The sequence below is a fragment of the Capricornis sumatraensis genome, chromosome 5, assembly GCF_032405125.1.
Source record: "Capricornis sumatraensis isolate serow.1 chromosome 5, serow.2, whole genome shotgun sequence".
In the NCBI taxonomy this organism is placed as follows: domain Eukaryota; kingdom Metazoa; phylum Chordata; class Mammalia; order Artiodactyla; family Bovidae; genus Capricornis; species Capricornis sumatraensis.
The window spans coordinates 18254248-18281522 of NC_091073.1; the positions used below are offsets into that span (position 1 = coordinate 18254248).

A 27275-nucleotide genomic window follows, 5' to 3' on the forward strand; every position below is an offset into this window, starting at 1 on the left:
GAAACACTCAAAAAGTCCTCTCCCCAGGATTAACACAAGAAGAGTTACCACTGCACATGGGTCCCAAATCTAGGGGCTCATCACAATTATCTGAGAAGCTCTGGAAATTAGGTACGAGGACTTCCCTGGTGGTCCAGGGTTAAGAATCTGCCTGCCAGTGCCGGCGCCACAGGTTCAGTCCCTAGTCCAGGCAGATCGCAAGAGCCACGGGGCAACTAAGCCCAGGTGCCACAGCTACTGAGCTCAGGTGCCCGGAGCCTGTGCTCCACACGAGATGCCACCGCGACCAGGGAGCAGCCCGGCTCACAGCAACTGGAGAAAACGCATGCACAGCAACGAACACCCAGCGCAGGCAAAAATGAGCAACTAAATAAAGCTTAAAAAATTTAAAGGAAAAGAAATCAGGTCACCACTGTGGATGGTGGATCAGGAGGCCCAGGAAAGACCTCAGAATATGTACTTTTAATAACAATCCCTGATGATTCTTAAGCTCCGTGATCAAGGCTTGGGAACCACCACCATGGAATGTTCCAGGACACCCTCAGGGCCCATCAGAAGCTCCACAACAGAGGACAGCAGAGACCTGCCCGCCACATGGGCCACTGCTGCCTCAACACACAGGGGGCACGAGTGACTGAACCCAAGGCTTAGAGTTGCTCTTCTGCCGACTCCTCAAATATATCTATGCACACTTTTTTTTTAAATACCTTTTCTTGGAGAACTTGTATAAGTGAAGACAAGCATTTGACATATCTCAAAATACAAAGCAAACCAATATGCAATTATATAGCTGTTTTTCCTTTTTTTTAAAAAAAAGCCTAGTTAATACATTTCTTTAAGATATTTCATACTATCCAGCTAACAAATTAAGACACCCACTAACACTGACAAAGCACTTCCTGTAACTTTGGTAATGGATGCAATTCCATTGAGCAAAGAAGAAAACGTCAGTGCTTAAACAGAAAAAAACTCTACGTAATTTATAAGACTTGTTCTTACAATTCCTTATCTACTGGGCTTATGCCAGATAGAATAAATTATTTCATTAGGGCAAATTACAACTTTGGGGGGAGACATAAACTGGGAGATTGGAATTGATACAGACACACGACTATACATAAAAGAGATAATAACGACCTACTGCACAGCATAGGGAATGCTACTCAATATTCTATAATGACCTCTATGGAAACAGACTCTTACGAAGAGTTGATACACAAATATGTAGAGCTGATCACCTCGGCTGTATACCTGAAATGAGGACAGCACTGTAAATTAAAGTATACTCCATCAAAAATTTAAAAACACCGCCCCCTACTTACTGCCACAAGACATTCTTCTACAAAAGGCGTCAGGACGTGAGGGCGAATGGTGACCATGATGTCCCGGAAGTCAATGGCTGTGACTTTCCCGGTCCTGGCACTGTCCCTCTGAACAAAGGCTTGCTTTGCATGTTCCAGCTGTATCTCCTACAAATAAAGAAGGTGAATGTATATGTCTGGCTGCATTCCTTTGCTGTTCACCTGAAACTATCATAACACTGGCTTCCCTGGCGGCTCAGACGGTAAAGAATCCACCGGCAGTGCAGAAGTCCAGGGTTCGATCCCTGGGTCAGGCAGATCCCCTGGAGGAGGAAAGAGCAACCCACTCCAGTATTCCTGCCTGGAGAAGTCCATGGATGGGCTACATCCAGTCCACGAGGTTGCGACAGGGCAACTAGCACACACACCATGACACTGCTAATTAGCTATAACCCGATACACACTAAACGCTTAAAGCTTGGAAGAAAAAAAAAGGTGGAATTATTTGTATTTCTCAGTTACTATAAATGACATGTATGGATGTGAGAGTTGGACTGTGAAGAAAGCTGAGCACCGAAGAATTGATGCTTTTGAACTGTGGTGTTGGAGAAGACTCTTGAGAGTCCCTTGGACTGCAAGGAGATCCAACCAGTCCATTCTAAAGGAGATCAGCCCTGGGATTTCTTTGGAGGGAATGATGCTGAAGCTGTAGCTCCAGTACTTTGGCCACCTCATGCGAAGAGTTGACTCATTGGAAAAGACTCTAATGCTGGGAGGGATTGGGGGCAGGAGGAGAAGGGGACGACAGAGGATGAGATGGCTGGATGGCATCACCGACTCGATGGACATGAGTTTGGGTAAACTCCAGGAGCTGGTGATGGATAGGGAGGCCTGCTGATGCTGCTGCTGCTGCTAAGTCGCTTCAGGCGTGTCCGACTCTGTGCGACCCCACAGACGGCAGCCCACTAGGCTCCTCTGTCCCTGGGATTCTCCAGGCAAGTATACTGGAGTGGGTTGCCTTTTCCTTCTCCAATGCACGAAAGTGAAAGGTGAAAGTGAAGTCGCCCAGTCGTGCCCAACTCTTAGCGACCCCGTGGACTGCACCTTATCAGGCTCCTCTGTCCATGGGATTTTCCAGGCAAGACTACTGGAGTGGGTTGCCATTGGCGTGCTGCAATTCATGGGGTCGCAAAGAGTTGGACACAACTGAGCAACTGAACTGAACTGATAAATGACTGTTCAATTTCAAATCAGGGTGAAGAAACAGATATTATATCTTGAATTACCGAGCCCCACACTTGTTCAATAGCACCCCCAAGTTATTATCTCCTTCCAAAGAGGAAACTTTGCTCAGACTGGTGAATATGTCTTGAGAAAGTGCATCCCCCCCTTAAATCTCTTACCCAAAGAAACCAAATCACTTCTGTTCGAGTCCAAAGACATGAGGGAAATAAAAACTAGAATGAGGCTTGCTAGGCTTAAAGAGGGCTTCCTTGGTGGCTCAGATGGTACAGAATCTGCCTGCAATGCATGAGACCTGTGTTCGGTTCCTGGATTGGGAAGATCCCCTGGAGGAGGCCAGGGCCAACCCACTGTAGTACTCTTGCCTGGAGAATCCCCATGGACAGAGGAGCCTGGAGGGCTACAGTCCATGGGGTCACAAAGAGTTGAACACGATTGAGCAACTAAGCACAGAACAGCACGCATGCAATGATCCGGCCAAACCCTGCTTGGGTGATGCAAATGATCAAAGGAAAACCAGCTAAAAGGACGTTAACCTCTCCCCAAAGAAGAGAGAAAAATTCTTAATGGTAACCTGGTTCACGAACACGGGATGTAACAACAGATTGAAAAGGGTGGTTCTGCTCCAGAAGGTGCTATTCCTCTACGTTACTGGTGCCTGGGCGTGGGTGAAGCCTTCGTTACATGGGCTTTTCTGAGCATTCCTCCCCTCTCTCCACCAGATACTGCAGCCCCTTTCCAAGGCCATGGCAATCAAGAACGTCTTCAGGGAGGGCTTTACGTCCTAATTGAGGACCAATGCCCTAAAATTAGGAATTGGATGGTATGTGGGTCAGAGATGGCCAAACTGTGGCAGTGTCGCTGGGACGTATCTTTTAATTCATATGATCTATAGATGAAGAGCCCAATCGTAAGATCTCTTTTGATATTCCTGGAGATAAGTGTGCACACACAATAAAACACAGCCTCCCATCAGAACCCAGCGTGTGCCACGTAGGAGGTGCATTCATTCTGCAGAGACTCTTCCTCACAACACTCTGCCCATTTCCCAAACGGGCCCTTGGAGTGAGATCTCATCTCGATGAAATGAAACGGCATCATGGATGAGGGTTTTGAGGACCTTAAATTGTTTCAAGTTTAATAAGCTTTGTTAGATGATATTGAGGAGTTAATAAATACTGAAAATGATAGAAGCTGGAGTGAGAACATGGCAGGTCATGATTCCCTTACCTTTACTTTTGTGCAGTTTGAAAGCATCTACAATAGAACCTTTTTAAAGACAAAACAACAATAAGAACCCGAGTTCTAATTCTATGGAAAAGCCCCTTTTCAGTTATACCATCTGCCAGTGCTGGCCAGGCCCATCCCTGCTGGAACTCTTGCCTGGGACCTAACCTTTCTAGTGCCTCTTCCACTCACTCCTTAAATGGGAGGCACCAATCAGCCCTCTGTCCTTGGGTCCTGAATCAACTCTCCTCTGCAAAGAACTCCCCTCCCTAGGTCTTCTTTTAAGACCTCTCATGGGTCTGGATTCCCAGATCCAAGTCTCTCACTCCTATCTTCTGCACCAGAACTCCTGACAGCTTAGAGAATCTACCCATGGGGGATCTTGTAAAGCCCTTAAAATTCCACGTCACTCAACAGGCTGTTGGGTGTCCCCCACCCAGCCCTCAAATCTGGTCTCTCTCCTGTGTTCCAAACTTCATTATTAGCATCTTGTTTTCCTGGTCATCTACCCTGGAAACCGGTCATTTTCAATTCTTCAAGCTTCTTTCCCTCACAGAAAACCAGTTACTAAATTAAGTCACTTAGACCTTTGAAAGTTCACTCAAATGCATCTTTTCCTTTTCATTCCTGACACCACGCATTCAAGTCCTCCTCAGAACACGGCTCAATGGCCACCGTGAGCCCAACTTTCAGTCTAGCACTCTCTCTGATCTCTGCATGCCCCCTGCACACATCAACAGCTGCCTTTAAGCATCTCAAACCCGACTCCCACCACCCTTGCCCGAACCCTTTCATCATAAAGATCTGTCTCCAAAGCAAGACTCTTGAGACACTACAAGGCGTTACTCTCAGCCTGGTCTCCAGTACCCAGGCCCAGCCCAGCCAGACCTTCCACACACCCAGGCCTTTGTCCATACTCTTTCCTCCGCCTGGTGCAGACCATAGCCTTCTTCTCTAGCTCCTGAAATCCTCCAACTTGCTGGCTCAAATGCCACCACTTAGGTAAATATAACCAGGCCTCCTAACTGAAAATAACTGATCTGATCACGTGGTCTCCTGAGTGGCCCTCAATTATAAGACTTTGTCTTATTCCATCCTACATTAAAATCAGTTGTTTGCAATCCTGTCTTTCCCCCACCTTCCTGTGCCCTGCTCATCCTCCTTGCGGCGTGGGCAGAATGCTTTAGATATAGTAGGCACTCAGTAAACCACAGACGTATCATCAGTGATATGAAATTGTATAAAACCAATTGAGTGAAGAAATTACAATGTATTGAACAAAAAGGGGTCCTCTGTACAAGTGTCTCCAATTTATGAGGAAGGCTGGAACCAACTGTTAAACACCCTGTAGTGAAAAATGACCACAGTATGTATTCAATTGGAAGTAAATGAACGGAGTCTTTGAATTGCCAGACCCACTGCTAAAACTATCGTAAGCCAAGATTGCTCTTGACCATACCAGAACGTGCGTTCAGTTATTTACCACTTTCCCTACTTTATAACTAAAGTAGTCTTGGGGATCCTCAGATCATTATACCCCAAACAGTATCACTTTCCCTGGCCACTCCCCCTCCTCAGAGAGCAGGAAGCCACCACATTGAGACCAACCTGTCCGAAATGTTGAGCTGGGAAGCGGACACCCACCTGGGGGCTGACGCTCCCATTACAGGACGGGGTGCACTGGTAACGCGGATGAACACCGTCACCATGGACTTTGGTGCTCGATTAATTGTAAGCGGCAGGGACCCCGCAATCATTGGGGAAGAAAGCACTTTCAGCCCTAACGAAGAACTTGAGAATGCATTTCCAACAGTTCTTAGGAGACTGGGAACACTATAAATTCCATGAAAAACGTGAAGGCAGATCATGCAGTTCTCTATTAATAGCAGGAAATAGTAAAACCGTTGAGCTATGTGTTTCCCTAAACTTAAAAGTAGCTTCTGAAGATGGGGCCCGCCTTCTGAAGAACACCTGTTTATGTCATGACTGTTTCTCGCTCTAGGTAAGGAAATGAAAACTATTACCTCAAACAATAAAACAGAGACAGTAACAGCATTTCGTGAGCATGCATCACCTGCCAGACTGTTCTAAAGTACTCTGCAGTACCACTCATTTATTGTTCACAGCAACCCTACGATTTAGGAACCACTATTAACCTTACTGCAGCAGATGAGGAAACGGAGGTCTCACTGACAGGAGGCAGCAAAGCTGGCCTTTAAGCCCAGGCGGCCCCACTGCCCTGACCTTGCTCCTCACACCACACTAGACTGCATGGGAGCCCGGATGGCGCTGCTCTCAGGAACTGGATTACAAAATACTCGTGACACTTAGGAGAGGATGAGCTTTCAATTTGCTTTTAAATTATTCTCAGGCTCTAGATTTTTCTGTTGCCAACTTTCATGAGAAAACAAGATAATTTCCGAAAGCCTTTCATTAAGGCAAAAATGCTCGCAATTGCCACAACCGTCTTCCTAACACACAGCAGAGAACCTGGAAGAGAGAAACCACATCTACGAGGCCTTCTCCCGGCCGTGCACACAAGCAGAAGACTGAGGAGGACAAAGATCTGCAAGAAGGCCTGGGGGAGCAAAGACAGGGCCTCTATAAATACTGAATTCAAGAATGAATGGCTTTTGAAACAAAGCCAGGCTCACTACTTGTGGCAGAGGAACTTCTAAGTTCTCCCCTGACACCCCTACAGCTGATTAAGGAAAATGTAGTCCTATTCTGTGAGGGCTGGACATATCTGAATCCAGAAGGGTAAGGCTGGGACGGAAAGGTTTTGGGATGCATGGTGTGCAAAGCATGGGTAGCTACTGGTCATTTCCAAATGAAAGGGGCCAGAATGGATCAACTCGTCCTGTGTGTGGGAGAGAGGAGAACAATGGGAGAAGCAACAGTTACATTCAAATATTTAACGGCCTAAAGGACTACCAGGTAAAAAGAAGTTAGACTGCCTCTCTGTTTTTTACGAAAGAAAATCAGTGGAGAGAAAATAGAGGGATCAGGTTTTGGCACAAAGCATAGAGGTATTTAGCCTACACAACTATTCAGCAATGAAATGGGCTACCTTGCAAAACAGCAGGTTCCCAGTCACTGGAAATATCTGTTCAACTACCGGCTGAGAAACACATGTCAAGGAATTTATTTTAATTTAGCTTTATTTAATATAGGGGGTTGTGGAAGCAAGATGTTATGATGATAAAAATCTTAAATCTGGGACCGCAAGGGGCAGAGCTCAAGTCTCAGTTGTGGCTCTCCAAGTTGGCAGGGCTTAGGGAGTCGTGTTTGAATCTTAGAATGAAATACCCAGCAACACCATGCCGTACAGGGTGGTAAAAACTAGACGTCATGTGCAATAGGCACTTCATAAAAAGGAGCATTAATTTTGGTCAAAGTGAATGGTTTAAAAACCTCTCCAATCCTTTCCAATATAAGTACTTTGGAGTCTTTCAAAAAATCCCTAGTAAGGAACAGTGGTACTGCTAAATTATTCTGAACCAGCAAGAGGGACAGAGAGATGAAACCCAGTTAGGGCAGAGGGTGACAGAAACAGCTGAAGGCCTGAACACTTCCTCTAGGCTGGGGACTCTGTCAAGAACTCCAGAGATGGTATTTCATTCAAGTTTCACAATAATCCTGTAAAGTAATAACATCTTCATCTCCCAGAGGCACCTGAAGCTCAAGGAGGTTAAGTCACTAGTCCAAAGTCACACAGTGAGGAGGAAGCCAAGCTTCGCTCTCTACATCAAGATATTATCAGATTCCAAAACTGAGATTTTAACCACTAACTTACGCTGCCTTGGGCAAAACCTTAAGTAAGGGGATCATAAGTGCTGTGGACAGATAACTAGAAAAGAGATTTTTAAGGAAAGTTTGGGTGGTGATTCATATCTAAAAATGGAATAAGAGTTTCTAAAAGAATTCTCACCTTGGAGAATGGGGGAATCTGCCACAAAAGAAAATGCTTCAGGGGAAAGAAATGAGGTTGTTGACCATGAGGGAGAACCTGGAGTGAGATGAGCTTAAGTTATACACGAAAGTTAAGCAGAAACCAAAAAACGTCAGAGGCATGTGTGGAAGTATACATCTGGGAAATGCAGACAACAGACTTTTAGAAGAAAAATGCCCGCAAGAGACCGTGAACGTGAACGTGAAGTCGCTCAGTCGTGTCCAACTCTTCGCGACCCCATGGACTGTAGCCCAACAGGCTCCTCTGTCCATGGGATTTTCCAGGCAAGAGTACTGGAGTGGATTGCCATTTCTTCTCCAAGGGATCTTCCCAACCCAGGGATCGAACCCGGGTCTCCCACATCGTAGACAGACGCTTTACCGTCTGAGCCACCAGGGTAGTCCCCAAGAGACCATGTTTACCATTATTCAGTGTAGGTTATACTGAATGTATAGGGACAGTTGCATTTTCCTACTTCATCATCTCAATAGCCTTCTAAGGTGGGGCTGCCCATCACCTCCATTTTCTAGCTGGAAAAAATAAAGGAAAGGGCAGCTGGGGGTCATATGACACTAAGGGTGAGGCTGGATGTGCAGCGGGGTGGTCTGGCTCCAGAGCCATATTCTTAACCTTCATGGACTTCCTGTTCCTTTTAGGGGAAGGCCTGCCAAAAACCAGAAGGAAAAGAAAAAAAAAAAAGTTGTACCAATGGATGAGATCATCCTAGGATACACAGAAAGAGTAGGCAGATGACAGAAACAGAACCGATACCTACAGGAGTACAGACGATAAATCTGAGGGGCCTGAGACCCTGTGGAAAACCCAGAGAGCCGGGGGGAAGACGGCTCTACGGAGAATGAGGGCTCTTATCAGTAACAGGCCACGGGGTGCTTCCTAAACGCTGCTGATGGAGCCAGGAAGGACTGTGCAGAGAAAGGGGGCTCCTTCATCTAAGGCCAGGGCGCCACACCAGCACAGAGCTGGGCCACGGCCTCTAAGGCAGTCCTACCCCTGCGCGTGAAAGGAGTCTCCCTGTTTCTTTACATTTGCCAGTGAACTATTTTCTGTCCCCTCTCTTCAGGGGCATAATGATTAATGGACTCACCTTCTCCTCTAGCAGCTTCCAGCACCTTCAACACAACCATTCAGAAGGGGGTTAAAAAATCAAACTCTTCAAAACTGCTAGCTGTACAGAAATACACATATATAGGGGTTACACCACTTTCGGTTTAACATTCATGCTTCTTCTAAAAGTTCAGGCCTGTCACTTCCTTAATAATTTCCAATTTTCAATTGGGTATATTTTGAATGCAGAAACGTTCTCTACTTCTATTCAGACACATAAGTTTGTGCTTCAACTTCAACAATGTATCAGGAACCAAAGAAGGGGGGGGGACAAAAAAAGACCCTTTTGCATTTTTTGTGTTTTGTACAGTTTTGAAATTAAAAATAAATATCTAAAACTTTAATAAAAACAGGGACTATCAACAAGGATTTGTATCAAATTTATACTGTTAAGATCAAAAAAACTCCTTTTGAAAGTGGTGGTTTAAGAATTCTGAGGAAAATGCAGGTTATTTATGAAAACGAGGAATAAAAAGGTGTAAAGAAGGTCTGCTTACAAAATATGGTATCATATTTTGCTCTATTTCAAATAAATTGTATATTACATCAAGTATCAGGACCTGTACCATTTAATATGTTAAGTATCATTTTTATAATCCTGTGCTAACTCAGAGGAAAACAATTCTAGTTAAAATAAAAATCCATATATTTTTAAACTGAATCAAAAAGAGAACCTGGCGCTGGAGCAGGCAGAGAAAGCAGTTGTTCCCATCGCAACATTTTTCTGTGCTGCCCACATTCAGCCTAAGCAGTCAGACTTCCAGAGCTTGGGGTGAAATTTTATCCCCATTTCACTGGGTGGGGGCTCTAATTTTAAAAGTTGTCTTAAAAAAATTAAAATTAAAAAAGGGTCTTAAGAAGCAGTAATTATTTGGCATGTAGCATGTGGAACCGCCCACACAGCAACACCTTGGCGGCAAGCAAATACAGAGCTTTTCCATCTCAATTTCCTGGCTCTCCTGATTCAACGTTAAACTTCACAGTGGGTAACAGCTGTATGGTGTGTTCATTTTCACCAGGATGTTACTGTAAAAGCTTGCACAACAGGCCACTGCACAGAACAGCAAGCTGACAAACACCGTGGACACGACAGCACAATGAACTCTGATGTCCTGTGCCCAGAGAGCAGGAGTGCAGAGTGAATGAGACGAGTCCTGCATGGAAATCTCCAAGTGACCAGGCTTTTCCCACACCTCTCGTCACCCACTGCCAAACCGGCAGTGGCTGCTATTCGGACACAAAACACGATCTCATCTCTTAGAAAAGCTGAGAGCAAAACAACGTGAGCGACACCTTTACTCATTATTCCATCTCGGATCATCAAGGGGCGCTGTATCTATGAAGCAGGACCAAAGGCGCATGGCAGATCCCATCTGGTCCAACTTAAAATCAACATAAAGAGCACATGCGTGTTAAAAATGCAAATATAATCATGGTCTCTGGCTACTTAAGATCCATGGTCTAGATATTTTAGTTAATACAGATGGCAAGCTGGGAGAGCCAGGGGAGGCACACACGGCTTGGGTTACTCAATCCTAAGCAAGGACTTGGTTAGTGGTTCACTAACTGGTTGAAACAATCGTGGCTTCAGCAAGTCCTACTTACAAAGGATTATTTTTTGTTAACACCTGAAATGCTCTTTCATTTCCAAAGCTTGAGAACTTGGTGTTGCCCAGGTTGCAGGTTATGTTTCTTTTGTTTGGTGATGTTAAGAGTAGCAGCAGGGGGAACAATTTCTTTTTTTAACAAGATAGCCTATTGTGTTGAAAGTTTTGCCTTAAACTAGTATACACTGGGGCTTCCCTGGTGGCTCAGATAGTAAAGCATCTGTCTGCAATGCAGGAGACCAGGGTTCAATCCCTGGGTTGAAAAGATCCCCTGGAGAAGGAAATGGCAGCCCACTCCAGTATTCTTGCCTGGAAAATCCCACGGACGGTGGAGCCTGGTAGGCTACTGTCCATGGAGTCGCAAAGAGTCGGATATGACTGAGCGACTTCACTTATGTATACACTGACATACACAGTCGCAAACCTATGATGAAAAACATCTGATTAGGAGCAGTGAAACTCTGGCCTCAAGAAGGACTTGGGAGCTGCCTACTTCCAGAACTCTGCTCTCTAGGACCAAAATGCCCATTTTACACAATAGACTTGGGTTGATCTGTATGCCATGCCGACCCATAAGCCAAAATACTGGTCAATCTGATTTAACAAAGAACCAAAATTGTTCAGTTGTGTTATTTGCATGAATATGCTTTGGCATCTCACAAAGTTATCTTGGGGCTTACGTGATCTGAAGACAAAAGCTTTTAGGAATATGAATGGCTGATCTGGGACACAAGACACAGCTCTGAACCCTAGGTTCTAGTCCTGGCTCCACCAACTACGATTCGCCTCTCCTGGTGTCACCATTCTTCTGACAACAGGAGGACCTGAATAAAGTTATGATAAAACACTCATACCCTCATGATGAAGGCTTTCTGTTGGGTCAGGTAACTTCATGCCCAAACTCTATTTGATGAGACAATGTTAGAAAGAATTATTAGCCCCACTCTCTCCCGAGTCAGCTATCCCATTTCTTGGCTAACGAATGGAATCCTGACACTAATATCTGGTCTCTCTACCAATTTAGAGCACTGCTACTTTCTGAATGAGTCCTCTTCCTACAGCAAGAGGAGGAAGGCCTCTAGAAACAAAGAAATGTTCTGTCTCCGGGAAATGAAGGAAAGAGAATTTTCTTGGAAATGCCCAGGTCTGTGGGGCCATCAGTAGGGCGTCTATGAGATCCTAACTCCAAGGAACTGATGATGAGGTGGAAACAACTCAACCGCACACAAGTCACTGGAGATTATGTGCAAAGCACTCCTAACAGCCCTTCATCCACATGCTCCCCATCCCTGCCCCCGCTGCCCCCAACCTCAGTAAATCACCACCGTCCGTCCACTTGCCCAAAGCCTAAAATACAGGAGAGAACTACAAGTTACGCATATGCGTACCTATCCCCATCCTAACAAATCACCAAGCCTGGCCAGGTCCATCCCTTTAATTTCTCTTGAAACCCATCTTCTTCAGCTCATCACTGTTCCCAGCTGTTACACTGGAAAGTGGCCAGCTGGTCTCCCTCTCTCCGTCACAGGACTCTCCACTTCATTCTCCACACAACAGCCAGAGTGATCCTTCTGAAACACCGGCCTCATCATGTCTGCCTCTCTGAGCTCCCCATCAACCTTAGGATGACACCTGAACACCAGATTCTGTGCTTTTAAATGGTCAGGGTTTGTCATCTAGATCACTGTTTCTCAGTGTGTGGCCCTCAGACCAACTGGGACATCACAATTCAGGATGCTTGTCTGAAAGGCAACTTCTTAGGCCCTATCCAGACTTACTGAATCAAACTTTGTGGGGACAGATTGGCCCAGGGTGCAGCCTTTTAAAATAATCACTTCAGAAAAAAATTCATATAAAATTTGAAAACACTGCTAGAGATTTAGGAAACTTAAAACCAACTTGTGTTCCACCTGTCTCATCTTGAACAAAATCGGAAAACTCCATGCTTCTATGTGCTCATCTTTCATACAGAAACAGTAGCCACTCAACACCTAAAGTGACCGTAAAGACCAACAAAAGCCAAAGCACTTGCCAAGTTGGAAGATGCTATTGGAGAAGTAGTTAACAGGCAACAGCTTTCTAGTCAACAAGTATTTCACAATGGGGAGCAACCCAAGATACACGGAGACAGGAGCTGTTAGAAACTCCCGTGTGCAGATTATTTTTAAACTGTAATTCAGTTCAGTTCAGTTACTGACTCTTTGCGACCTCATGAACCACAGCACGCCAGGCCTCCCTGTCCATCACCAGCTGCCAGAGTCTACCCAAACTCATGTCCATTGAGTCATTGATGCCATCCAGCCATCTCATCCTCTGTCGTCCCCTTCTCCTCCTGCCCTCAATCTTTCCCAGCATCAGGGTCTTTTCAAATGAGTCAGCTGTTCTCATCAGGTGGACAAAGTATTGGAGTTTCAGCCTCAGCATCAGTCCTTCCAATGAACACCTAGGACTGGTCTCCTTTACGATGGACTGGTTGGATCTCCGTGTTGTCCCAGGGACTCTCAAGAGTCTTCTCCAACACCTCAGTTCAAAAGCATCAATTCTTCTGCACTCAGCTTTCTTTATAGTCCAACTTTCACATCAATACATGACTACTGGAAAAACCACAGCCTTGACTAGACGGACCTTTATTGACGAAGTAATGTCTCTGCTTTTGAATATGCTGTCTAGGTTGGTCATAACTTTCCTTCCAAGGAGTAAGCGTCTTTTAATTTCATGGCTGCAATCACCATCTGCAGTGATTTTGGAGCCCCCCAAAATAAAGTCAGCCACTGTTTCCACTGTTTCCCCATCTATTGGCCATGAAGTGATGAGACTGGATGCCATGATCTTAGTTTTCTGAATGTTGAGCTTTAAGCCAACTTTTTCACTCTTCTCATTCACTTTCATCATGAGGCTTAGTTTTTCTTCACTTTCTGCCATAAGGGTGGTGTCATCTGCATATCTGAGGTTATTGATATTAAATATATACACATGATTATAAAACACTATCAAAAAATAACTGCAGGGGAATCCCATGGCAGTCCAGTGGGTAGAACTATGGCCAGGGCCCAGGTTCAATCCCTGGTCGGGGAACAAAGGTCCCACAAGCTGTGCAGTGAGGCCAAGAAAAGAGAAAAGTAACTGGAAACAACAGTAACACGCGCCCTACTATGGCTTTATCATCATATCTGGCAACTAATGGGCAGGGATCAAGAATTCTAAATGTCCAATAATGCATGACTGTACATCCCCATTAAGAGACACGGCCCCTCCAGGAACCAAAACTGACTTCATAGCCAGAGCCCTGGAGACAGTGCAGTGGAGTCTAAGTGGTCATGGCACCGTATTGTTTGATTCCTCACACGTCTGTGATCCTATGGAAGAAGTTAAGCTCCAGAACAGTTGTTCTGCACTCTTTTGGGATATTCCTTTGGTAATCTAATGAAAGTCATGAGCATTTCCCAAAAACAGTATCTGAAAATGCAAAATTTTACCCTAGAGTCTGTTTATTCTTTTGCATATAATAGGGGAGAATGATCATTACCTCTCAGGATACTGGGGATGCTATTATCAGAAACAGAATATTTTAAAAAGCACTTCATAAATTACAAAGATTGTTACTATTATTCCTTTTTTTTTTTTTTTTTCTGAGTGACTCTCACTGCAGACTCTACAGAATTATTTGGCAGAGAAGCTTAAGGGTCTTCCTTTCACTGTGTGCTCACAGTTGCCTACAACTCCCATCCAGTAAGAAAGGCAGTAATGGATTTCAGGAGATATATCTTCAAAGAAAATATACAAGTGGCAACAGGCATATGAAAAGATGCTCAGTCACACATGAGATACTGCTAAGAGACTCTAATGTGAAGGCCTAGTCTCCTCATCTGTAAAATGAGGCTGTTAACTACCTTAGACTGGTATCTGGACCTTTAATTTTGTACTTTGGATGGCTGTTATAATCAGACTCTGAAACTATTGGTTTCGAATTGACACCTGCCTTAAGGGTTTATGCTACAAAGCTTCAAGGATTTTTGTTATAAAAGAGCACCTTCATAGGGTATACATTGTATATCTGTTTGCAATTGTGCCTTTTGAGCTGTCAGGCAGAAACACACAGGAATGATGCCCAGACTTGTACACTGTGTCCCGAAAGCTGTCATTCCCTCTGCACCTCTGAGTCTTTTGCACAAAGCCTCTTGACAAATCCTACATCCCCAGCAAGTATTTCTTGAGTTGGGTGGATTGCTCCATGCAAGTAACAATCACAGAAATACTTCCAAACAAGATATTCTATGCTAATATCATTTATGAACAAGAATTCCATCAGGTACAGGATACAAAAATTCCTCTGAACTGGTTTCTAAATATACTGCTTTCAGTATATTAAAAACCCATTTTTCAACTCAGAATCATAAAATTACAGCTTTGCCCTAAGAGCGGAGAGGAAAGAGATGTTGGTAATGCATATAGACTATTCTAAAATCCCCACATATATACCCATATATAAAACTATATTCACGGGCTTCCCCGTGTTTCAGGGGTTAGGGATCCACTTTACGATTCAGGGGACACAGGTCCAATCCCTGGGCTGGGAAGATCCCGCATACCATGGAGCAACTAAGCCCGTGTGCCATGTCTACTGAAGCCTGCACACCTTGAGCCGCTGCTCCATAACAAGAGAGGCCAGAGCAATGAGAAGCCGGCATGCTGCACTGGACAGGAGTCCCCGCTCACTGCAGCCAGAGAAAGCCCACACAGCAACGAAGACCCAGAGCAGCCAAAAATAAATAAAACTGTATTCACATTCACACACACACACCACCACTCATGCAGTTAACTAGAGATGATAGAACCAGGCATAAAAAACCAGCAGCAGTGGGTGCAACAGTCTCAAGGATGGTGACAGGGCTGTAGCCAAGCTCCCTTCTGAAATCCTTCCCTGTCTTGAGGAACAAGACTAGGTAGCAGGCTTTGCATCTCTGCTACTTGCTTCAATGCTATCATTTAGATACAAAGTGCAAATGAGGCTTTGTACTTTGTATCTAAATGATACAAAAAAAGACTGAAGGCAGGAAGAGAAGGGGATGAGAGAGGATGAGATGGTTGGACCGCCTCACCATCCGCGAGTTTGAGCAAGCTCCGGGAGCTGGTGATGGACAGGGAAGCCTAGCATGCTGCAGTCCGTGGGGTCGCAAAGAGTTGGACACGACTGTGCGACTGAACAAACAAGACAAATTTAGTTCAAAGTTTCTCAAACTGATTCACCCCTTTATGATAGAAAACAGCATGCCAGCTCAGCATTCAACCCATGCCCGTGACCAGCACCGCCTCAGACAATGCCCGGACGAGCCTGTGGACACATGGAGCCCTCACAGCCACATGGCGGCCTGTAACAAACACACACCTGCTCCCGCATGCTGAAATCTTTTTTAAATGAAGGGGGAAAGTAACTGACCTTGCAGAGAACAGCACTGTCCATTGGGCACAAACAGGAGCACTTATATGAGCACAGGTAACACACCAGACCGTGAGGCTGCGTTAGCTGAAACCAATCCAAGCCACCGTCTAGGACCTCCAGGCTCCTTGAAGCCACAAGCGCGTCTCAGCTGACCCCACAGTTGCTCCTCTTCCTCCTCAGGTGACAAGCAGGGACACGCACAGTGGCAGTTCTTTCAAGACCCGGGCACCAGCCAGGGAGCTGGTGCCTATGTTTCTATAACCTGCCCCAGAGCAGAAAGGCAGGCATCATGCTTAACACAGCAAGAGCCCTAAAGGCCACTGACATCTTTAAGAAGTTCCCTTAATCCAGAAAACAGTCCAAAAGGACAATCAAAGTATTTAAAGTTGAGGTCATTCAGAAAAGACTTCAAAGAAAGCATCTGAATGGGGGCCGTGGGAGAGAGACCCAATGGCAAACGTCAAAACTGGTAATACACTGGCATTTATATCAAGTCTATCATGACACACACAATTCTTTGAAATCTGGGCCTGGAGTGGAATCAAAAGCAAGGCCCAAATTATCTACCTAAACATCTTAACCTAGTCAAAGTTTAGCACTTGTAATCTTGCTATGAAGTCAAAATCATCCCATGAAGGGCACCGAGGGATGAATGCATTCACCATTACATAGAGAATGGAGTCGGATACAAGTAAATGCCTGCAAGCTGCAGCTGGAAACCTAGTCAGTAACCCCTGAGTCATCTCATCTCTGCCTCTGGCTTGCCCGTATCTCGAGGAAGGCCCAGAAGAATCTGGGTGGCTTATAGCTGACTCATGAGTCCACATAATTGATATCTGCTTAAAGGGAAAGGTGATCATCCTTACTACTGCTAACATCCCATTAAGCCTAAAAGTTAATTAGGCTGAATTCCATAAAGTCAATTGGAGGCATTTGTCTCAATAGCATTATCGCAATTATTCCTCATCAAAACGAACACCACCTCCTACTGCGCGTGATGTCTTGCGTAAACAACAGCACAAACCTAACTCACAGGCCATCTCCACCTGAGTTACGTAAGCAGGTTTATGTTTACACAGAACTGCAACCAGGAACTCATAGATATTAACACGTTTTTTAAAAAAATACAAAGGCATGTATTTAATAAATCTTGTTTTATATTTTCAGAGGTTGGGAAAATACAAGCCAACTAAAAAGTGTAACAAATTCTATATATCATAATGATGCATGTGAAAGTCAAAAAGAGAAGGCACCTATGAAAGCCAGCCAGTTATAAATGCTGGCGCCTAAGAATGGAGCCCACAAAATGCTGACTGAATGGCCACAGAGCACAGCACACGTGCACCCTCGGGCCCTCCCCCTCCACCCAACAGCTGTGCTTCAAACCACTCCTCAGGGTTCCGGCAAGGTCTCAGGCATACAGGAAACAGGCATCACGAAGCCCACTGCCATATCCACTGCTAATGTTACTAATAACAGAAGAGAAGGTGGCTTGAGGAGGTGGATGGGGCGGTGGCTGGGATGAAAAGGTGATGGAAAGTAAGAGAGCGGTAAACCTCCAGGAAAAAAAAAACCAATGAGCCATGACAATGTCATATACAACATGAGGGTTATGGTCAACACTGTAATAACTGTTACTACATGTAACTACATGTTACTAGACGTATCATGGTGGCCATTTCATAATGTATGCAAATGTCAAACCACTACCAGTTCAGTTCAGTTCAGTCGCTCAGTCGCGTCCGACTCTTTGCGACCCCATGAATCGCAGCACGCCACGACTCCCTGTCCATCACCATCTCCCAGAGTTCACTCAGACTCACGTCCATAGAGTCGGTGATGCCATCCAGCCATCTCATCCTCTGTCGTCCCCTTCTCCTCCTGCCCTCAATCCCTCCCAGCATCAGAGTCTTTTCCAATGTGTCAACTCTTCGCATCAGGTGGCCAAAGTACTGGAGTTTCAGCTTTAGCATCAGTCCTTCCAAAGAAATCCCAGGCTGATCTCCTTCAGAAAGGACTGGTTGGATCTCCTTGCAGTCCAAAGGACTCTCAAGAGTCTTCTCCAACACCACAGTTCAAAAGCATCAATTCTTCGGCGCTAAGCCTTCTTCACAGTCCAACTCTCACATTCATACATGACTACTGGAAAAACCATAGCCTTGATAGATGGACCTTAGTCAGCAAAGTAATGTCTCTGCTTTTGAATATGCTATCTAGGTTGGTCATAACTTTTCTTCCAAGGAGTAAGCGTCTTTTAATTTCATGGTTGCAGTCACCATCTGCAGTGATTTTGGAGCCCCCCAAAATAAAGTCTGACACTGTGTTCACTGTTTCCCCATTTATTTTATACAGTACACCTAAAACTAATATAACACTGTACATTAACTACACTTCAATTAAAAACAGAAAAAGATGATCTCCTTGGCAAATTTTCCCTGAGGACCCAGAATTAAAACACAGCAAACCAATTCTTTTAAACAAGTCTTTTAAACATTATGTCAATATTTAATAATATATAAATAAAATCAAACTGTTAAGAGAAACAAAACAAATGCATAAAAATCTGAAAGAGTGGTTTATCACGCAGACCTACATATTATACAGATATTGATCTCTACTGACTAAACAGTATCAGAATAACACCATCTTACGCTTTGGGAGGAAAACTAAACGGTGGTCATATTTTGTTATGAGTCTTTTGTTGGCGTCATCAATGGCCCAGTGAAAGCACCCCAAAGGGGGAAGTAAAGAGTGGAGGAAGGAGGGACTGGACCGAGGGGCATGCCAGAAATGCAGACAACTCCCACAGAGCTGAACCCCAGCTATGGATAGCATGTGCCCTGAACAGTGTTTCTCACACTTGGCCGCACAACAGAAGTGCCTCAAAAGACTCCAAGCGCCAGGCAGGCCCTCTCTGCCCTTCACCATAGACATAAACACACACCCGACACACAGACTCTAATTTCTAGAGGTGGGGGACCAAAACAAGAATAGTTTCAAAAACTCCCCAGGTGATTCCAATATGCAGGCAAGTTTTAGATCCAATGTCTTGTCTATAAAAGGCTAACAATTCTACAGTTAGATGCTGATGATGACATCTGTGCATTTCTCAAGGGATAACAAAATTATTAGTAAGCAGTCGTGGAACCAGTCATAAGCCAAGAAGTCAAACTCGCCTGCCAGTGCAGAGGTAACAGATGTGAGTTCAGTCCCTGGGTGGGGAAGATCCCCTGGAGTAGGAAATAGCAACCCACTGCAGTATTCTTGCCTGGAGAATTCCATGGACAGAAGAGCCTGGCGGGCTACAGTCCATAGGGTTGCAAAGAGACACCCCTGAGTGACTTAGCACGGACACAGTAGTGGAACCAGTCATAAGCCCAGAGTTCGGGTTCTAATTCGCCCCTCTTGATGTACATAACCTTTCAGCAGATCACTTAATTTCCGGGGTCCTCGGAGTGTATTCCATTAAGCATGAAATGGTTCTACAGAGTGTGTCAGAGCCTGTTTAACCCTACAGTTTCTACATACTAATGAAGAAATACTTCCAAATAGGATGGTTTGGCCAGGGTTAGCAAATCTGGATTGGGATCCTAGTTTTATTTATTCATCCATTCTTTTTAACTTTTTACAAGAGCTGGACTCACCAGTAAAAACTGAGTAAATTCTGCGTAGGTCAGGTGTCTTTTTCTTTCTTTTCCAAAGTGTAGTTGCACAAATTCTGAATCCCAGTTAAATGGAATATGTTGATGGATTGTCGTCTGTCCAAAAACTTGCTTAACGTCCTCTGAAGAAAGAAAAAGAAAGGCTGATTACAACAAAGCAGATTAAAACAAAGCAAATCAGGTACTTCCTTCTAAAACCTGTTATTAAATGCATATTGCTACGCTCTTTATATAAAAAGGAACTCCACTTTAAAAACGCAGGTTTTAAAGTCATGGCAGAAATAGACGCAGGAGTCTAACGGAGTAGAAGGAAACAATCCCATCCAATAAAACAGAAAAAATCAAGAGGTCACACAAACACAGAAAGGCCTGAAGGCAGCAGCAGGCCAGCATTAATCAGCTAAGTCTCGTATCATCATCTGTTCAGTTTCAACAAATATTATTTTCTAGGCACAGAAAATATAAATCAGTCTTCAGTGGCAGGAAGCTCACACATTCATAAAGACACACTGAGAACGCAAAACAACTCTTAAATGTAGCCCTCCTTATCAAGCCGTTAAAACGTTTTTGAGGACTTGGAAATGAGATATAAACCTTCAAGCGTATATTCAACAGCGTTAAGACTTAAAAGAGTTTTAAAACATTCCACTGTTCACCAGGCCACACTTGAAGGCAATGGGGAAACGAGCCAACAGTCCAATCCTTTAACTTTATCCTGAACACTCCGACTTGACACATACCGATTCTCCCCCTCTTTTTATCCTCTACTATGGGGTTTTCCCAGCAGCTCAGGCCGTGAAGAATCTGTGTGCAATGCAGGAGACCCAGGGTCCATCCCTGGGTCGGGAGAAGGAAATGGCAACCTACTCCATCCAATATTTTTGCCTGGAGAATTCCATGGACAGAAGAGCCTGGTGGGCTATAATCCATGGGGTAGCAAAGAATTAGACAGAACTGAGCAACTAATACTTATAAATAAAAAAAAAGACCTAAAGACAAAACTGTAAGGGGACTGGCAGAGAACAGAAAAAATGACACAAAAAAAACCCTACTTTTCTAAAGCTTCATGTTTTTATTTACTAGTCTCCCCACCTTCCAACAAGAGTGTATGCTTGGAGGGTACAGGGACACAAATCACATAACTGCATTTGTCCTGGTCTTCACATCTTTAAATATATCTACCAAACCTGCTCACTTTTATGAGCAAACTGTGCCTACTACCTTGTTTTTCTTCCCCTTTGCAACTATTTTAAAAAAGAAAAAAGAAGTAAATTCTTTAGTTCTCTAAAGGGTGCCAAAAACTTTGGCATGTATTTCCACTGATTCCCCCAAATTTCCTACTTCCAACCCCCTTACACCCACAAGTTTTTATTCCATGCATTTAAAGTTTCCAGAGAGTTTTTAAGTCTGGCCATGAAGAAACAGGAGTGCTGCCATCAGCATAAGATTGGGTGTGTATCTGCACAGAGGAGGCAGTAAAAATCAGAATTATGCCAGGCATAAATTTTATAAAAGATGGCAGAAAACCTCAGGCTGGCCCTGATGAGGACAATAAATAAAAACTTTTTAAGTGTAACCCTCAATTTCTTTGCATTTATTCCGTTTCTCTACTTTAGGAAGAAAAGAAAAGAGAGAGCGCCAGGACATAAGAAAATGAAGTGAAACTAGAATTGAGATTTAAGAATTGAGCCACTGGTGGCTCAGTGGTAAAGAATCTGCCTGCCAATGCAGAGACACGGGTATGACCCCTTGTCCAGGAAGATCCTACATTCAGTCAGTTCAGTTCAGTTGCTCAGCCGTGTCTGACTGTGACCCCATGGACTGCAGCACGCCAGGCCTCCCTGTCCATCACCAACTCCCGGAGTTCGCTCAAACTCAAGTCCATCGAGTCAGTGATGCCATCCAGCCATCTCATGCTCTATCATCCCCTTCTCCTCCTGCCTTCAATCTTTCCCAGCATCAGGGTGTTTTCAAATGAGTCAGTTCTTCGCATCAGTGGCCAAAGTACTGAAGCTTCAGCTTCAGCATGAGTCCTTCAGATGAATACTCAGGACTGATTTCCTTTACGATGGACTGGTTGGAAGTCCTTGAAGTCCAAGGGACTCTCAAGAGTCTTCTCCAACACCACAGTTCAAAAGCATCAATTCTTTGGTGCTCAGCTTTCTTTATGGTCTAACTCTCACATCCATACATGACTACTAAAAAAACTATAGCTTTGACTAGATGGACCTTTGTCAGCAAAGTAATGTCTCTGCGCTTTAATATGCTGTCTAGAGGTTGGTCATAGCTTTTCTTCCAAGGAGCAAACGTCTTTGATGTGACCAAAAGAAAGAAACCTTTTAATCTATAAAATCTATTAATTTACATTTTTAATCTATAAAAAATGTTTATATACTATAATAAAATTTTAGAGAAATATACAAACAAAAATGACTTTTTGGCCATTTTTCTGACAAGCTGGAGAAGTAGAGTCCTTTCTGCCAACCATTTTGATAAAATAATGGTCAATGAAATAATCATAGGATAACTATCACAAATGAGGTCCTTCCTTTTTTTGATCTCTCCCTCAATGTCCTATAGGAAGTAAGGAAAGATATTCACTGGAATCATGGGTGGATGGAAAATAAGTAAAAGTCATAAAGAAATGATGTCTCTGGAGAACAAAACGGCCAGCACTGCACCTTGAGGAGGTTAGTGATACAGCGGAAGAGCCAAGTTCATGATGAAAGTTTAGTGCGCCGTAACAGAAGACTTCAGAGGTGACAGGACATGAGATTTACGTGCTGTGCTGTTTTTGTATTGTTGAGGTCATGGCCCTTAGAATCTGAAAAGTGACTACTTTGTGCCCCCGTGGACTGTAGCTCACAGGCTCCTTTGTCCATGGGACTCTCCAGGCAAGAACACTGGAGTAGGTAGCCATTCCCTTCTCCAAGGGATCTTCCTGACCCAGGGGTCAAATCCAGGTCACCTGCACTGCACAGATTCTTTACCATCTGGGCCACCAGGGAAGCCCAAATGAGGCGGTGGCATAAAATAATATGACTTCCATCCTTATTAAGAAAAACAGGTTAGGACACGGACATGCAGAGGAAGACCACGTGAAGTCACAAGGAGAAGACTACCATTTACAAGGAGAGAGGCCTCAAAAGACACCCACCACGCCAACACCGCGACCCTGAACTCTTGCCTCTAGAACTGTAAGAAATTAGTTTCAGTTGTTTAAGCCACCCAGCCTGTGGCACTTTGTTACAGCAAGCCCAGCAAACTATTACAATGAGCAACAGGAACTTCCCTGGCAGTGATGAGGAAAATTACCCTCTGTATCTCCTGCCAGCATCAGCAAGATGAGAGACATTTACAAAAGCAGGCATGTTATAAAAAGGGTGTATCAGCTGGATAGTAAAATCAATTAAATGTAGCAAAAATGTGTTTTAGGTTAAACACATGCAAACTAAATGTTTTAATACAAAAAAAAAGTAACAGAAGATATAACCTGACATTGGCATATAAAGCTAAGGCATTTTTAAAATCCATTTTAATATTTATACGCTATCAGTTCAGTTCAGTCGCTCAGTCACGTCCGACTCTTTGCGACCCCGTGAATCGCAGCACGCCAGGCCTCCCTGTCCATCACCAACTCCTGGAGTTCACTCAGACTCACGTCCATCGAGTCAGTGATGCCATCCAGCCATCTCATCCTCTGTTGTCCCCTTCTCCTCCTGCCCCCAATCCCTCCCAGCAGCAGAGTCTTTTCCAATGAGTCAACTCTTCGCGTGAGGTGGTCAAAGTACTGGAGCTTCAGCTTTAGCATCATTCCTTCCAAAGAAATCCCAGGGTAGATCTCCTTCAGAATGGACTGGTTGGATCTCCTTGCAGTCCAAGGGACTCTCAAGAGTCTTCTCCAACACCACAGTTCAAAAGCATCAATTCTTTGGCGCTCAGCCTTCTTCACAGTCCAACTCTCACATCTATACATGACCACAGGAAAAACCATAGCCTTGACTAGACGGACTTAATCGACAAAGTAATGTCTCTGCTTTGGAATATGCTATCTAGGTTGGTCATAACTTTTCTTCCAAGGAGTAAGCATCTTTTAATTTCATGTCTGCAGTCACCATCTGCAGTGATTTTGGAGCCCCAGAAAATAAAGTCTGACACTGTTTCCACTGTTTCCCCATCTATTTCCCATTATATGCTATAGAAGTATAAATTAAATAAATTTAGGTTACTCAAAACGTAGTAAATGAATTTAAAATACATCTCATATGTCCCCTCCCTCTTGAACCGCCCTCCCATCTCCTTCCCCATTCCACCCCTCTAGGTTGATACAGAGCCCCTGTTTGAGTTCCCTGAGACAGCAAATTCCCATTGGCTATCTATTTTATATAGGGTAATGTGAAGTTTCCACGTTACTCTCTCCATACATATGTACACCTATGGCTGATTGATGTTAATATTTGACAGAAAACAAAATTCTGTAAAGCAATTATCCTTCAATTAAAAAATAAAATAAATAAATAAAATGCATCTCACTCTAACCAACAATCTTATTTTTCCTATAAGTAACTATCATTTATTGCTTACTAGAGTTCTGATTCGAATTCAAAACTGTGAACTCTGAACCCTAAGTACAGAGTTTTCTCCACTATTCCGTGGGAGTCTGTCTCTCTTATGCAAATGTCTGTCTGAAGAATTGAAATCTCATCCCCCTGAAGTTTAGAGCTAAATGTGATCTCTGAGACATGTTATCTCTACAAACTGTCTATCCTACAGATCTGAACTACTGATGTGTTTTCAAAAAGATAGGTCTAAGTATGCAGTTAGGTCTGTGTGAATATACATTTTTTATCTATCTTTTCTTTCTACATAGATTATTAGCACCTTTCTACACAGAGGAGAGTGAAAAAGTTGGCTTAAAGCTCAACATTCAGAAAACTAAGATCATGACATCCGGTCCCATCACTTCATTGGAAATAGATGGGGAAATAGTTGAAACAGTGGCTGACTTTATTTTGGGGGGCTCCAAAATCACTGCAGATGGTGATTGCAGCCATGAAATTAAAAGACGCTTACTCCTTGGAAGGAAAGTTATGACCAACCTAGACAGCATGTTAAAAAGCAGAGACATTACTTTGTCAACAAAGGTCCATCTAGTCAAGGCTGTGGTTTTTCCAATAGTCATGTATGGATGTGAGAGTTGGACTATAAAGAAAGCTGAGCGCCAAAGAATTGATGCTTTTGAACTGCGGTGTTGGAGAAGACTCTTGAGAGTCCCTTGGACTGCAAGGAGATCCAACCAGTCCATCCTAAAGGAGATCAGTCCTGGGTATTCACTGGAAGGACTGATGCTGAAGCTGAAACTCCAATACTTTGGCCACCTGACGCGAAGAGCTGACTCATATGAAAAGACCCTGATGCTGGCAAAGATTGAAGGTATGAGAAGAAGGGGACGACCGAGGATGAGATGGCTGGATGGCATCACTGACTCGACGGATGTGAGTCTGAGTGAACTCTGGCAGTTGGTGATGGACAGGGAGGCCTGGTGTGGTGTGGTTCATGGGGTCACAAACAGTCGGACACGACTGAGCGACTGAACTGAACTGACATAGATTATTAACAAAGACTATATTTTTCCCATCTGGTTCTCCCCCATGCCTGCACCATGGTGGGCATAGAGGAAATAAATACTCACTAAGCTGTGGCTGAATTTATGAATTTAACTGAAGAAGAAAAGGTTTACAACAGTGTAGCGGGTTGAGGACAGTGGTATTAACCTTTTGAGGCACTACAGTTTGCACCCTACTGAAGTCACTTCATCAATCATATCCTAAGATTTTAGTGAAGTGCATAAGAATCGTTAACTGGGCTTCCCTGGTGGCTCAGTGGTAAAGAATCTGCCTGCCAATGCAGGAGATGTAGGTTCAATCCCTGGTCTAGGAAGATCTGCTACAGAAGGAAACGGGAACCCACTCCAGTATTCTTGCCTGGATAAGCCCATGGACAGAAGGGCCTGGCTGGCTACAGTTCATAGGGTCACAATGAGTTGGACATGACTTAGGGATTGACGCCCCCGCCCCCCGCCCACACACACACACACACATAAGAATTATCAGTCTTGCTTATAGAAGTCTTCAGGCCCTCGCCTAGGCTGATACAAGTGGACTAAAGAAGCTGCATTTTAATTAACATCCTACATTTTTCAAGGACTTCCCTAGTAGCTCAGCAGTAAAGAATCTGCCTACAATACAGACCCTGGGTTTGATACCTGGGTCAGGAAGGTCCTCTGGAGAAGGAAATGGCAATCCAGTATTCTTGCCTGGGAAATCCCATGGATAGAGGAGCCTGGCAGGCTACAGTCCCTGGGGTCGCAAAGAGTCAGACATGACTTAGTGACTCAACCACCACCGTGTTTTTCTAATTTAAGGGTCCAGAACCTCTGAAAAACACTGTCCTAACGGGCTATAGAAGGGTTTTAAACCCCGGATTGAAACAGACCAAAGATATGAAAGGAAGGAAGTAGGAAAGATTTTTCAGGAGGGCTAATGTAAAGCAGTAAGTGTACACGTCGACCACTTGGAGACCCCGGAGACAGGCAGGTCGTACAACCCGGTGAACAACATTCACGTCCTGGCCTATGTGGCCGGTGTTGCCTGGAGCTGGACAGTGTCCAAACTACACGAGCCTGGGAACGGTGTTCATCTTCAGGTCTCCTCTGTTCTAACACGCTGGCCACTTTAAAAATGCCAGCCGTCAGCCAGCCTACCCAGGAGGGAGCACTGTGCCAGGTTCGGGAAGCAGAAGAGCCAGAGAAGACACAGTGCCGACTCCAAGGCCAGTCCTCGAGAAATAACTGAACAGCACATCCAAACACCATGCTGGATTAAGGGCTAAAGGGCCAGGGTTCCTAGCAGCAAGGAAACACAAGTCTAAGGACGGATGCATTTAAAAAGTGGGAAAGAAAAGGCTTCCCGGAGAAGATAAAGCTCGATCTGGGTCCTGAAAGTGGTGGAGGATTTATTCAGATGCATCTGTGAGGGAGTTTTTTCAGTAAAGAGCAACAGCATGAAGAAGGGTTCCTTTCTTCTGAAGTGAATTAAGGGTCCAATCGGAATACTGAGGATCAAAGCCACCTGGTGTCACTGAGACAGGACAGATCCTGGCTGAGGTACTTAATAGATGCTGGCATCACTTGCCAGCAGCAGGTATTATTTTTCAGATCCTAAGATCTTGACACAACATTTGTGGTGAAGAAAAGGTCACTATGGGAAGAACAACTGGTCATGGAATCCTACAGGAAAAAAAGAAAAAGTAAAAAAGACCTGGAGTTTTTTTATTATTTGGTAAAATCTCTACAAAATTTCTTTTTCACTCTCCAAACTTACCTAACAGAGGTTTGTGTACTGAAATACCAAATTGTGTAAGATTACCAAATTCTAGTTAAACAAACCAAATGATACGTGTAAGAGGGAAGGAGGACTGTGGACAAAGGAAAAGTAGCAAGGTTTCTGTAGTCATTTTGGTTGACTCATTGGAAAAGACTCTGATGCTGGGAGGGATTGGGGGCAGGAGGCGAAGGGGACGACAGAGGATGAGATGGCTGGATGGCATCACTCACTCGATGGACGTGAGTCTGAGTGAACTCCGGGAGTTGGTGATGGACAGGGAGGCCTGGGGTGCTGCGATTCATGGGGTCGCAAAGAGTTGGACACGACTGAGCGA

The 27275-nt window shown here is 44.3% G+C and overlaps 1 protein-coding gene across 2 annotated transcripts in view; it reads right to left on the bottom strand.

Annotated features, from left to right (window-relative positions):
* Positions 1–27275, bottom strand: part of SLC25A13 (solute carrier family 25 member 13) — a 229565-nt gene that overhangs the window by 87020 nt on the left and 115270 nt on the right. For both annotated transcript variants that reach the window (XM_068972557.1, XM_068972556.1), the window contains exons 5-6: positions 19539–19678; positions 1323–1469 (exon numbers count right to left, since the gene is read on the bottom strand). In XM_068972557.1, coding sequence (XP_068828658.1) covers positions 1323–1469; positions 19539–19678 — 287 coding nt within the window. The remainder of the gene's footprint in view (positions 1–1322; positions 1470–19538; positions 19679–27275) is intronic.